Source organism: Thunnus albacares, chromosome 5, assembly GCF_914725855.1.
Source record: "Thunnus albacares chromosome 5, fThuAlb1.1, whole genome shotgun sequence".
NCBI lineage: Eukaryota > Metazoa > Chordata > Actinopteri > Scombriformes > Scombridae > Thunnus > Thunnus albacares.
In genome coordinates, this window is record NC_058110.1 from 30,087,128 (window position 1) to 30,100,987 (window position 13,860).

Sequence of the window (13,860 nt, forward strand, 5' to 3'; positions counted from 1 at the left end):
TCTGTTTTGCATTAAATTTGGTTAAAACAAATATAACAAGGACACAGCAAATAAGCTGAGGGAAATAGGATGATAAAAAAGAAGGAAATCATTAGAATAACAAATTAAAACCTTACAAAAAAAGCTTACAGATATTACATTTTTGGACATTTTTGTGTTGGTACATTCAGGTATACATAACATTCATTGTTTGACATAGATAACCAGCTCAGAAAAGTCTGAATATAACATTTTGAATTGGATAAATCTGAAAGCAAGAGTCTCTGTCATATTCAGTGATTTCAAAGGATGCATTTTTTTTTCCAAAGGAATGAAGATTGACATACATTTGATTAGACATACATTGATTGAATACATCTTCTGATGCTCCTGAACGCATCCGTTCTGACCGTAGGGGGCGCCTGCGCGGAACTGTTGTTGATGTGCGTCATCAAAATGCGACAAACGATCAAAAAGGTTCTAATTTAATCTGTGGACGAACACCGGAGTGTCTTTGAAAACAAGAAAACAGAAGAGTATTCACCAGCCACAGACGTCTTTAATGGGTGAGAAACAGTCATGATACGAACGAGACGGTTTTATAAACTAGAGGAGGGTTTTTCTAACGAAGTAAATGTGTTAAATCTGAGAGATTTATCAGTTAGTGAATAGGTTTATTAATAATGTGTCTCTACTGTGCTTGAATAAACTGGCTAATCTCTGTTAGCTTCTGCTGCAATTAACGATATTTAAAACGTAAAGTCAGAGTTTGAAACTCAGGCAGCAAAACACTGATGAAACTCAGCGGGGTTTTTGTGGTAAAATGGTGTTTGTAAATGTTTATACTGAGTATACACTGTTCAATGATGTTAATATGCTATAATACACTGTGCATTAGTGCAAGTCAGGTGGATATTACTAATGTATTAAAGTGCATGATTGTCCATAAATGTTAAGAATTAAATGTACATTGATACTTGACTAATTTACACAATGTATATACATATGATAACAGTATATGTTTTGTTACAGTGCAGTGTGAGATATGATTGAAGTTCATTTAATAAAAGGCAGCAGCAAACAGAAAAGTGTTCAGCCTTGATTTAAAAGACTTTTTGAATATTTATTTTTAGATTCTGGTTGGCTAATTTTATAATTCTATTAATGTGGATGTTAACATGTAGAATATTTCTGGCATGATTTGTGGTCTTTAACATTTTTATCTTTGTCTAACTGGAGAAAATCTTAATACACAAATGAAATCAGTGGTTTGTATAATGCATTTATTATAATGCAGTGATTGTATGGTAAATGTAATGTTGTTTTATGTCACTGAATGTCTTGGTTCTGGACTGTTGTTTGGACAAAAGAAGCAATTTAAAGTTTCCACAGTGGGCTCTGAGAAACTGTAATGGACATTTTTTACTGTCTGACATTCTGTAGACCAGAAAAAAACATGAATGCACAATAACACAAATCAAATCGACTGTATTCAAAGAAAGAAAGAAAAGTTTACCTGACTATTAACAGCATGTACTACACACACACTCCTCCTCTGTTCTGCTTCAGTGACTGTCTTGTTTGTTCCCACAGTCTGACTGTAGCACACCAGGAGCTGCAGCGGCAGCAGGGATGAGGATCCGGTTGCAGGGTCCCGGCCATGCTGCCAGCCTTCTCACTGAGCTCAACCGCTGCCGCCAATCACGCCAGTACTGTGATGTGTTCCTACAAGTTGGCAACCGCACATTTGCAGCACACCGTGCTGTGCTGGCCTGCGCCGGGACGTACTTCCGCAATCTGTTTGCCCGGGCTCCAGCCGCGTCCACCACTGCCTTCTCTTTGGAGTTTATTTCCCCGGCGAACTTTGAGAAAGTGCTGACGTTCGTCTACACGGGGGAGATCTTGACCGATCTCATAGATGTCGGGGTTCTGTACGAGCTTGCTGAGAGGCTGGGTGTTAGTGAACTGGTGAGGGCCTGTCACGCTACCTTCCCTGATCTGCAGGCTTCTGTGTCTGCGAACTGTAAAGCCAGCAGTCCTGGAGATCTCCTGGACTCAAGCATGGTCGCTGCTGCTTCCACAGTGGCTGCTGTCAGCGCCGCCTCTGTATCTGCATCGTCTGTGTGTTCCTCTGCTGCCTCCTGCTCCTCTCTGTCTTCGTCAGCCGGTCCGTCTGCTGCCCCGACTCCTGCCGCCGCTCCCTCGCCTCTCTTCCAAGCCAGGGCAGCCAGGACGGGCCGTGAAGCTCACACTGGGTCTCTGTCTCTGGACCTGAAGGCAGAAGACCTCCAGTCTCATATAGGTTATGGGCAGATGGCACCGGATCATCTTTTAACCAGCAGCCATTCCAGTCAGAACGACAGCGTGCTGCCTCCGGGGCCGGTGCTCCAGCTGAAGACTGAGCAGGGGCTGGAGGAGGAGGAGGAGGAGGAGGGGGCAGGAGGCAGCTGCGAGGAAGCTGGCAGAGGTGGACGGATGGTGGTTTCTGAGAGCGCGGGCAGCTCTCTACCCCGGAGCAGCGATCCTGCGCCGTCCGACCCCTGCTCCTACCCCGATTCTTCGGCTCAGCTGGTGGCGGAGGCCTGCGCCCCGACGTCGTCCTCGGGAGAGCCCGTAGGCAGCCTGCAGGTGGGAGCGGTGGAGGGCGGCGTGATGGACGTGCAGAGGGACGGCAGGCTGATGTTTGGAGAGGTGGACGAAGGAGAGAACGAGGAGGAGAGGGAGGCGCTGCAAGGGAACGGAGCGATGGAGGGAACGGAGGAGGAGCAGTGGAGACAGCTGGCGGGCGAGATCATCGAGCTGAGCGACGACGAGAACTTCATGGAGGAGGGAGATGAAGAAGACGACGAAGACGACCTCGTGTGTGTGGAGAACGGAGAGGGAGGGAACTCAAGCGGCCAGGTAATGTTTGTGTTTGTCAGCAGTGAAATAAGTCAGATAAATATCAGTCCAAACAACAGAAATAACGCTCATCTCTCCTCCTCCAGGTGACGGGCAACATGCTGTCCTGTAAAGCCTGCGCGGCGCCGCTCCCCGCAGACCCGGCTGCCATCAGAAGACACGGCGAGAGCCATCTGACAGAACTGGGGCTGTGCAGAGTGTGCGGGGCTTCGTTCCCGGACCGAGCTGCGGGCGTCACCCATTCCCTCACCCACGTCGGCGTGCAGCTCTTCACCTGCGAGATGTGCCACCTGCAGTTCTGCAGCCAAAACAAACTGCTGCGTCACCACCGCCAGACGGCTTCCAGTTACACGCTACCACAGGGGGCGCTGACCAACAACGGACAAGGCCAGAGCTCCGAGCTGCAGTGCGCCGTGTGCACTAAAACCCTCAGCAAGGACTTCCAGGTCAGTGAGCAGAGTATGTCAGTATGTAAATCAGGCATAAAAAACATGGTTTCAGGTCAATTTTATTAATTTTTTTTTTTTACAACAAATTATTCTACATCAACCAATCAGAGGCTGCTGCTGTAAATAAACACACAGAGGCAGTAACTAAATGTCTCTGTTTATTTAGCTGAAAAAGCTGATTTTTTTTTTGGCCACTAGGGGGCAGCAGAAACAAGTAGTGAACACAACACTGACATATTATCAGCGTTTAAATTGATCTGTTGAACTTGTTAGCAAACAGTTGCTAATTTCCACAACCAGCAGTTATGAAGCAGCATCATCGTTCATTTGGAGTCGTGTCTCTGTCCGCCTGGTATAACTAAGAGAAAGGAGATTTTGTGTCTGTGTCTTTAGCTAACTGGCTAAATTTGGTGGCAGCTACTGAAGACGGGCAGGGGGGCGCGTGATTGGCTGATTAATAACATAAAATGTCTCACAATGAAAAATAACATTATGGAATAAAAAGTGGCGCGAAATAAAACTGACTTTTAGGGAAAGATGGAAAAAATGCCATTACAAAATTAAGACTTTTAAAAAAAGGACGTTTTGAAATAAAAATAAACTCCTATAAAACTGTTGTTGTGAAAATAAGAATGATAAAATAATATTTTTAATAAAGAGTTATTTTATAAATTGTTGTTTCATTTATATATCTTACATAATTTGCTCATGTCATTTTATTTCATAATTACATCAGAGCTGCAACACTTAACTAGTTTATTGATTAGTTGCCAATTTTTCTTTTACCAGAATAACCTATTTTGATAATCGATTATTTGTTTAAGTCCGTTTTCAAGCAAGAAAACGGACAACATCCCCTAGTCTCAGCTTCATAAATGTGAGAATTTTATGTTTTTATTTGTCTTATATCAGAGTAAATTGAAAGTCTTTGGGACATTTTTACTTATTTCATATAAAAAACTCTGTAATTCTTCACCCACAGAATAAATAAATAAGAACAGAGTGAAATCAATATATAAGACTTTTTCTCACATGAACAGTAGGAGAGTTGGAACGTATCTCACAATGACTCACACAGTATGTCGAGACGTCTGCTGTTTGTATCATTTGTACCGGAGAGAGAACTGATTTCACAAAGAGCCACATGGACAGAAAATAAGAATATGGAATTACTCTTTAACCAACTGCTTTCATGAAATCCTCACATCTTGCTTCATGTGTCTGTCCCGCCTCCTCCACAGACTGTCAGAGACCACCTGCTGAGCCATGTGTGTCCTCAGAGCCTGAGCTGCGGCGTATGTCACCTCCCCCAGCTCTCCCTGTGCTCCCTGCTGTGGCACGCCCTCGCCCACCTCTCTTTACCCGTCTTCACTTGCCCGCACTGTTCCCGCTGCTTCGTAGAGCGCTCCCTGCTGGACAGACATATGACTGCGCACGCCGAGGAGGCGGCAGCTAAGGAGAGGGAGCGGTCGGTGCTGAGGGCTTACAGAGTCGGGGCAGATGGAGTCGTGGGAGGAGGAGGAGGAGGAGGAGGAGGAGGAGGTATGGCGGGAGCGGAGGAGCTGCATTGCTTCCTGTGCCCACAGACGTTCCGTTCCTCCTCCGCCTTTCAGTATCACCTCAGCCTGCACACCACTGAGTCCCTGGGGAGCGGAGGAGGAGGAGGAGGAGGAGGAGGAGGAGGTGTCGCGGGTCAGAGCTGGTTGGGCAAACGTAAAGCCGATCAGTCTCTGGATTGCCCTCCGTCTTCCTGTTCCTCCTCCTCTCCGCGGGACGCCGGCGGCCTCGTGAAAATGAGCAACCTGGGTTTGGGTCTGGGGATGGGCTTCAGCTTACCAGATAAGTTTTTTCAAGGGCCGATACACAGCTTGCCCTCCGGGGTCCTGACCAACGGGAGCTCGGGGCAGGACGGGGGAGTCGGGGCGGCGGGCGTTCGTGGGAAATGGTACCGGTGTCGCTACTGCGGTAAACGTTTCGCCCACTCGGGGGAGTTCACCTATCACCTCCGCATCCACACCGGAGAGAAACCCTACCAGTGCAAAGTCTGTCTGCGCTTCTTCAGAGGCCGCTCCACCATGATCTGCCACCTGAAGACGCACGCCGGCGCCCTCATGTACCGCTGCACCGTCTGCGGCCTTTACTTCTCCACGCTGAAGCTGGTGTCGTCGCACATGGAGCTCCACAAAGACCATCTGCCTCCGGACTTCAACATCGAGCAGACCTTCATGTACAATGATCACTCTAAAGAACCGCTGCCCACTGTGGACACCTGATAGACTCTGTGTCATCTCTCTCTCTGACACCTCCTCTGTGTCTGGTTATCGTGGACCATATACCGCATATAATAGACTTAGACTTTTAGAATGTAGTGGACATTTAATCCGTCAGATGCCGTTCACTGAGTCAACCTTTTTTGGGAGGTTTAGTCTCTTTGAACTAAGATTAAAAAGAAGCCACTTGGTGGCAGTGTATCCTGTCTTGTGTCAGTGACAGAGGGGGAAGCTGTTATTATCTACTCCAAACAAGTCTGTATCTTTACAACTTCAATATCAGGATAGGTTTTTATGTCCGTGATTGATTGATACATTACACTGTTTATTAAAGTAGCACCTCATTGTAGCATAGAAATTTATTTTCCTATTTTTGCAATCACTATTTTTCACACACTACGATTTTTTATGTGTCGTGTAAAAGCTTCATTTTGTCGTCGCACCTTTTCACAAACACGATATAACTAGCCACGTGAAAGTCTTCGTCATTGAACCATAAAAAAAAAAAAAAACATGTTTCTTGATGTTGTGTCAGCGATGAAGAAGCATCTTTAATGAATGCTGTTTAGTCACATGCTGTCTTCACTCGTTGGGAGCATGTGAAGCATGTCGTGCTGTAGAAACATGATATTTAAGTGCCCATCTACACATTTCTATGTGATATCTGTGTCTTACCTCATATTTATGATACTAGTGCAACTATTTATTGTTTATATGCCTTTATACATCTGATTTTCTGTTTATAAACCTATGTCGGCCTTTTTTTTTTTTTTTAAATGTTGTTTTAGATTTTGAAAAGAATAAAATAAACGCCTCTTGGAAGACTGTTATGACACCTCTAAATGGGTGTTAATCTGTTTTGGATGACCTTCTACACTGTCACGCACCACAAAACCCATCCATCATCACAATTTCAGTGGAATTAGCAGAATTCCTCGTAGTATCGTGAACCTCCCACTTCCAGGGGCTCGTGACCTTTGCCCTTTTTGAAACTCTCTTCCTGCTATTGTGCCATCTGTGGATTGACAACCCCCCCCCCCCCCCCCTTCCCCTTTTTTTTTTTTTTCCTTTTTCTGCCTTTCTTATCATTTCAACTGTCGGATGTGACACATTCCAGTAATGGAGGTAAAAGTAATACAGATCAACAGTAACTGCAAGAAGTGAGATTAGCCCGAGTGCCAGAACAGCAGAACTGGCTCAGTAAAATAAACACACTAAGCTTCCAAACACATGCACACACGCACGTACTTTGAGTTTTTTCATTGCTCTGCTCCGACACTGTGATAACAAAGTACAGAAGTCAGCTTTTCTCAGCTTAAATGGATACAAACAGTGTTTGAGGGAGTTTTATTGCATGTTAACAGGTAACTAAGTTACAGCACAGACTAGATGACAGCAGCAACCAGTAAACAGATAAATAAGCATCAGGCGACTTGATCCAACTGTTAGATCTGTTGGATTTGTTATGAAGTAAGACAGTGGTCTATTCAGTTACATTTTCACACTTGTAAGATATTTATATGGATATGAGGATGATTGCTCTAATATGGCGCTGGACAGACAGACAGATTTGTTTACACGCATTCCTGGTGCGGATCTCTTCCTCCCCTGTGCAAACGAGAGTTTAGAGTTCTTGTGAATTTCCTGCTTTCCGCTGCGGTTGGATACATGATTTTAAAAAAAAAAAAAAAAAAAGGAAGGATTATGAGAGGATGGTGATGGTGATCTCTTACAAACAGCACAATGAGTCTATGACCGGAGTGAGACGATACAATCTTTGCCTCCGGTATTCTGAAGCACCGAGACTTGGATTCAGTTCTGTCAAATCTTCTCCTCCGTCGTCCCTCACTCCTGCAGCTTACTCTTTTCTTACATCACCTTCTCTCTTATGATCCCACATCAGACTGGCTGGTGCTGGCGTTACTAAACTTCTGCTTCCCCATGCCTCCCCCGCCTCCGTTTGGAGCGTCGGGCTGGGTCCCCGCTCCCGCCTGGTCTGCGGTTACCTCTTTGGGAATGCAGTTCACCACAGAGCTGATCAGGTTGTTGCGGAAGCTCTTGCTGAGGAAGTTGTAAAGGATGGGGTTGGCGACGCAGTGGAAAAGCGACAGGCCCTGCACCACGCTGAAAGAGAAGTAGAGGAATTCCACCGCGTTGCAGCTGAAGATGTAAGGGTTGAGGTCATCTATGGTCATCAGGAACATGACCAGGTGGTAGGGCAGCCAGCACATGATAAACACCACGGAGTACACGTGCACCAGCCACACCTCCCGTCGACCCTGCACGTCCGGTGTCGTTTGAACGGCTTGGGCGATCAGCACGTTGCAGGTGATGATGACGGCGGCCGGGCCCAGGAACTGGAAGAGCAGGCTGAGTAAAGCCACAGAGACGAACCATTCGGTGTGGTTGTCCTCGGGCAGCATGTAACAGCCTGGCTCGTCCCACTCCAGGAGATCCACGTGGATGTTCTCTATCAGAGCCAGAAAGAAGGAGAGCAACCACAGGCCTCCGCAGAGCGCCCAGCGGCGCCCTCTCGCCACGGGGAAGCATGCCAGGGACGAGGGCCTGGTCAGGGACAGATAGCGCTCCAGGGTCATGAAGGCCAAGAAGAAGGTGCTGCTGTAGACATTGATCATATAGATGAGGTTGGTGACCCTGCAGAGGAAGCGGCCCCACAGCCAAACCTTGTCCATGGTGACCTCCATCATGAAGAAGGGCAGGATCACGATCACCATCAGGTCCGACAGGCTCACGTTGATGATGCAGAAGAGGACGCCGCTGGCCGTGTGGCGTCGACGCCAGTTGACCCAGACGACCAGCAGGTTCTCCAGGAGGCCCACCATGAAGACGAAAAGGTAGAGCAGGAAGAGGGCGATGCGCCGGTAGTCTGTATCGAGGTCGATGGAGCACTCGAAGACAAACCACGGCGTGCCATTTATGAAGTCTAATGAGCGGTTGTGCTCGGAAGTGCTCATGGTCTGGAGTGAAAAGGAGAAAAAGCAGGGAAACTGTTTCATATCTGGACACAGTTTAGATTTACTTTGGGGTTAATCTGATTATGTTTCAGACGTTGCATAACAAGCACAGGAGGAGGAGGAGGAGGAGGGTGGCAGACATGCTGGGTTGAGACTCTAATGTTTCTGAGAGGTGGATATTAAAACCACAACAGCTTATTAGAAAGCCTTTATACAATCTACACCATGCAATTCAGCAAGTATAAACGTCCCACTTTGAGGTGCATGCTTGGATGTTTCTGTATGTTTAAAGTCTTTTTTATTATCTACATCCAAACATCTCCAAAGATATATAACTAGACTATATCATACCTTGTTGTGATGATGAGTGCACTGAAGATGATGAAGAGGGCAGGTCCCTCTTGAGGCCTTCGTTGTCTTCTGGAGCAAAGCGGAGAGCTTTCTGTGTGTAGATGACTCCTTCCAGCTCTGATGTTCGGGGCTATCTGAGCAATCAAGTGGCCAGAAGTTTCAACACACCCATCTCTCATTAACACACACACACACATGAAACAGGACATCCTCAGCGAGTGGTGGGGAGTGGTCTAGAAGTCCAGGGACGCCCACACAAGCTGATGAGTCTGGGTTAATTGCAGTTGGCGGGGGAGGAAAAAAATGTATTCAGATAAGAAGGTGTTTCCCAAAAATTAGAGTTTATACTCATGGGAGGAACTTGTACAAACACAGTAACACAAAAACAACCTTGTTTCCATCTTAAACACTTTGATTATTATCTCTGCTGGCTCCCACAGGTGATTTATCATCAGTTTTAGTTTGCATTAGCTCAGCGATGGTAGGTTTTTCTCACTTAAAATGACCTTAACATGATCCTATATGGCTGCTAGGAACGGTTCAGCAGAAACAGTGAAAACAGGCACCGCATAGCAGAGGACAATGCCAGGAAGTGGGGCACACTGTGTGACGGGCAGAGTTTAGGGGAGATGGGAAGCCTGAGGCACAACAGCCTCACTGAGGAAGGGGGCTCTTTAACCTAGATGTAAACACACATCCTCATTATTACGTTATTTCAACACTAAAGAGAGCTGAAGTTTGGCTCATGAAGCATGTGCAGGTGATGACAGAGTAGATGTGTTTCCACTGAACTGGCTGGTTTGATAAAATAAAACTCCGCCGGGTTAGCGTCGGACTTATAACATTGTAGGAATCACAGCGTATTTAAATGGATTCAGCAGATCCAGAGATATCATCTTTTTTGTGCAATGCCTTCCTTGCAATAACCTGGAGCCTACATTACCCATAATGCAACTCCACCACAAAAAAAAGCTGTGAAATGTATATAACATACACTTGTAATTTTTACATTTTCATGCAACTATTTTTTCTCTTTTTTCTTTCACTATTTTAGTTCCCCTGGTGTATTTTTATACACAAGTTATATACACCAGTGGTTTTAACAGTGTAGTCGGGGTGTTCCCAGCAAAAAGGGGAATAACCTATTTTCGCTATATTTCCATTAGTAAGTGACACAATGACCGAATGTGTGACTATTTTGGTCACAGGTTTCATACACTTTCTGTAATAAAACATCTAAAAGCAAAAATCTTATCAGATGGGGGTCCGTGGTTTAATTAGTGTCAGTTTCAGGCTCCTTGATGTGAAAAAGTTTGAGAACCACTGATTGGTTTTGTCTCAATAAAGTTCATAAAAAATCATTACATCACAAAAACTGTGATGCAATTCATTAGGAAAGAGATGTATTATTAGAAAGTATTAGTTATAAATCCATAAATAGTCTGAAAGAAAAGAAAATACACCAGTTCAAGACTGAGATGAGACACGACTATGATTATCTACAACGCCTTGTGAACCTTTTTACAGTTCAAATATTTATTTACCAGTTTCCATTTTTTCCTGTTTTTCCCTTCATGGTTTTGTATGAAAGAAATAAAATTGATGAATAACTGCTAGTAATCCAGCAGAGATGAGGAGCTACAGAGGTCTCTCTAACTCCGCACCTCCAGATATTTTTCATTTTCAAACTTTTAGTATTTAAGCACTTTATCAGATCCTAAAAAACTCCCTCTGGAGCCACAAAAGCCTTTATACAAACACCTGTAAACAGACTTTGATGTGTAAAACCAGTAGAGTTCCCCATCAGTAGGCTCTTTAGACATAATTCCCCCCTTATTGTTCATCTAAAACCGCACAGAACAAATGCAATCCTGTCGTCTCGTCTGCTGACATGATGTAACCGTCTAAACGGGAGCAGCTCCACTGAGTCAGCCTAAACGAGTCCTCGCTCGAGGAACTGTGAAGGTCACGACTGAGGTCAGCGTCGTACAGAGAGAACCCAGAAACATTTCTCTTGGCTGTGATTCGCACTGATCAATGCGATCCCCTCCCTGGACGCCGTGTTCCTTCAGCCTCTCCTAACTGTCAGCACTTTGTAGCTTACTGACCCCTTCAACGACTCCATCCTTCTGTCTCACTCGCTCATCCTGCCGGGACTCCTATTGTCTAAAGTCAGTTCAGTTTTCTGCAGCAACACGGAGGAGTTCACCTATCAGCAAATTTGGTCTTTCCAGATGAAACAGGAAGGAACCAGTCAGCACAAATGTGCCTTCTGTAAAGAGTGAGACAAAAAGCAGCCCCTGACCCCCACCTTGTTGTTATCTAAGACTTGATTAAAACTCATTTATTAAACAGACTCTGACCAGCAAAATATCACAGTATAAAACTACACTGATCAAGATGTCATAGTTAAAACATCTCTACAAAGTGATCTAATTTAATTATAAATCTAAAAAATACATCATCTGTTTTACCTGTAAAATCTAGATCTGAAAATTAACTAGTTACTACAGCTGTGAAACTAATGTAGTGGAGTAAAAAAATACAATATTTCCCTCTGAAATGGAGCAGAGTAGAAGTAAACTGCTGCATAAAATGGAAATACTCAACTTTGTGCTTTGTACAATTTGTTCACAATTTTTCCAAGTCTGTCTTAAATCAACAGTTAAGTGTCCATATGAACATCGCTGTAATCATTCTTCCTGTTTATACTATTAGAAGATCTCTTTCAAATGTGCTTTCAGTGTGAGTGTTGGAGGCTACAGTGTGGATATCAAGTGGATATTTGGCACATTTACAGTCTTTTTAGCAAAAAATTCCCTCTTTGTGTTCCCCTTTTGAGCTGTAGTGGAAGTATAGTAACAAAAAGAGGAACTTTGGCACTAAAACAGACTGCAACGTTGACAGATATCTACTAGATTTGACTCATTCGGATGACTGAAGCTTCATATTAGCGTCACATAAACTTTTAAATACGTGGTTTTTTTTATAAGTGCATTATGAAGGGATGTTCTAATGGCCAGTATGAACAGGAGGAATGATTACAGCAAGAAAAATCTATTTCAGTGTTCATTTGGGCTCCTGACTGTTGTTTTAAGACAGACTTGAAAAATTGTGAACCTACCCTTTAAGTACAGCATTCGGTTACAAGAAGGCAATAACATCTTGTTTACAGGCCTTTTTTCTGTCTGCGTCGTCTTTCTGCAGTTAATTATCAGATCAAATGTTTCCACAAGTGTCATCACGCACACACACACACACTCTCAAACTCTTACACAATATTACGCAAATAATGAGTCAAACACTTTCCCGGAGTTCTTTGTAAAATATATTTTGGTCCAAAAGCTGATTTGCAAAAATACAACATGTGCAATCATTGAGTAAGATGAGGCATCATACAGAGTTTACCGTATCTATACTGCCTGGCCAGTGTTTGTTGAATGCTGTTATCATGTCACTGCGTTAAGGCTAAACTGCACAAGCTACTGAAATGTAGTGTTACTGTCAAAAAAAAAACAAAACAAAAGATGTTTAACACAGTACCCTGGTTATCACTAAATCTGAAATATCATTACAATAACACACAGACAATAGTTCATATAGTTCTAATGCTATATTGTTTTTTCCTAAGTCTTATCCTATCACAATGATTCACATAGCGCACATTAGCTATTTTAATGCACAAATCTCTACACCCATGTTCAAAATGTCCACAGTAATGATGGATGGGCTCATTTTTCAGGGAATTGTTTTGATGTTGAATTCCACATCGACGTGTGACGTATATCATTAGAAAAAAAAAAAAAAAAAAGGCAGGACTGATCCTAAAATTTGGACCAGCCACTTCCTAAATGCGGATCCAGCTCTGGTGGTCACGTGGGTGAAGGAAATGCTCCAAGGTCAGCGCCCCCCCCCCACCCACCCCCCGTCCCCCGTCCCCCGTACCCCCTCCCTCCCTCACCCCACATTCTCTGTACTGAGAGATGCAGGTCTGGCAACAGTGTTTACAGGCTAAAACATCTGATATGCTTTCCATTTTAAATACCACACATTTACTGTTTCAGTATTTAAAGAAATGTAGAAGAGATTCAGTATTTTTGATCCATTCAAATTGTGTCTCTCTGTCACTACGGAGTTGATTTGATTGTATTTTAAGTGCAAATCCTGCTCCGATAAAGCTTTGATCCCACACATTTGGCACACTAAACATTCAAATGGCCTGTTTCTACTGATAAATAACATTAATCTCTCAACTGTACTGTCGAGACTACCGTTATTTTTTTAAACACCCATCTTTATTTAAGATTATTCTAGTATTTAAGGATTAGTCCCACATGTTAGGAAATACACTTATTCGCTTTCTTTGCAGAGAGTTAGATGAGAAGATTGATATCTCTCTCATGTTTGTACGGTAAATATGAAGCTACATCCGGGAGACAATTAGCTTAGCTTAGCATAAAGACTGGAAACGGGGGGAAACTGCTAGCCTGGTTCTGTGTGAAGGTTAAAATAAATCTGCAGGACCTCTAAAGTTCACCAACAAAGACGTTATAACTTCTTTGTTTATTCTGTACAAGAAACGAAGATTAAAAATGAAAAGTTGTGGTTTTAGAAGGTGTTAGCCTGGTGCAGTGACTTCTAGCGCCAACACATAACTCCCAGTAAAACCCCAACTTGTCATTTTCACACATGTATGAATTAAACAAACAAGATATAACGTGTTATTAAGTGAGCTTTACAGGTGCTGATAGGTCTTCAACAGAGCCAAGCTAGCTGTGTCCCCTTGTTTTCAGTCTTTATGCTATGCTAAGCTAAGCTAAGCTAAGCTAAGCTAAGCTAAGCGTCTCCTGGATGTAGCTTCATATTTAACGTACAGACATGAGAGTGGTATCAATCTTCTCATCTAACTCTCAGCAAGAACGTGATAAAACCTAC

The 13,860-nt window shown here is 43.9% G+C and overlaps 2 protein-coding genes across 2 annotated transcripts; one reads left to right on the plus strand and one right to left on the minus strand.

The window, feature by feature from the left end:
• The first annotated feature begins 448 nt into the window (after nt 1–448).
• LOC122982862 (zinc finger and BTB domain-containing protein 39) lies at nt 449–7,315 on the plus strand. The gene is made up of 4 exons (XM_044352455.1): nt 449–545; nt 1,573–2,880; nt 2,967–3,326; nt 4,571–7,315. The coding sequence occupies exons 2-4, from the start codon at nt 1,612–1,614 to the stop codon at nt 5,600–5,602; spliced, it is 2,661 nt and encodes an 886-aa protein (XP_044208390.1). The 5' UTR covers nt 449–545; nt 1,573–1,611; the 3' UTR covers nt 5,603–7,315.
• Nucleotides 6,931–9,088, minus strand: gpr182 (G protein-coupled receptor 182). Its single transcript, XM_044352456.1, has 2 exons — nt 8,926–9,088; nt 6,931–8,577 (listed from the first exon to the last, which is right to left on the minus strand). Exon 2 carries the CDS (start codon nt 8,572–8,574, stop codon nt 7,486–7,488), a length of 1,089 nt encoding a protein of 362 aa, XP_044208391.1. The 5' UTR covers nt 8,575–8,577; nt 8,926–9,088; the 3' UTR covers nt 6,931–7,485.
• Nucleotides 9,089–13,860: the final 4,772 nt, after the last annotated feature.

Bases quoted from the DNA above. Each gene is read 5' to 3' on its own strand.
- gpr182 (XM_044352456.1), bottom strand. From the start codon at position 8,574: ATGAGCACTTCCGAGCACAACCGCTCATTAGACTTCATAAATGGCACG.
- LOC122982862 (XM_044352455.1), top strand. From the start codon at position 1,612: ATGAGGATCCGGTTGCAGGGTCCCGGCCATGCTGCCAGCCTTCTCACT. The intron at 2,881-2,966 runs GTAATGTTTGTG...CTCCTCCTCCAG, and splicing joins GAGGGAACTCAAGCGGCCAG to GTGACGGGCAACATGCTGTC. The intron at 3,327-4,570 runs GTCAGTGAGCAG...CCTCCTCCACAG, and splicing joins CCCTCAGCAAGGACTTCCAG to ACTGTCAGAGACCACCTGCT.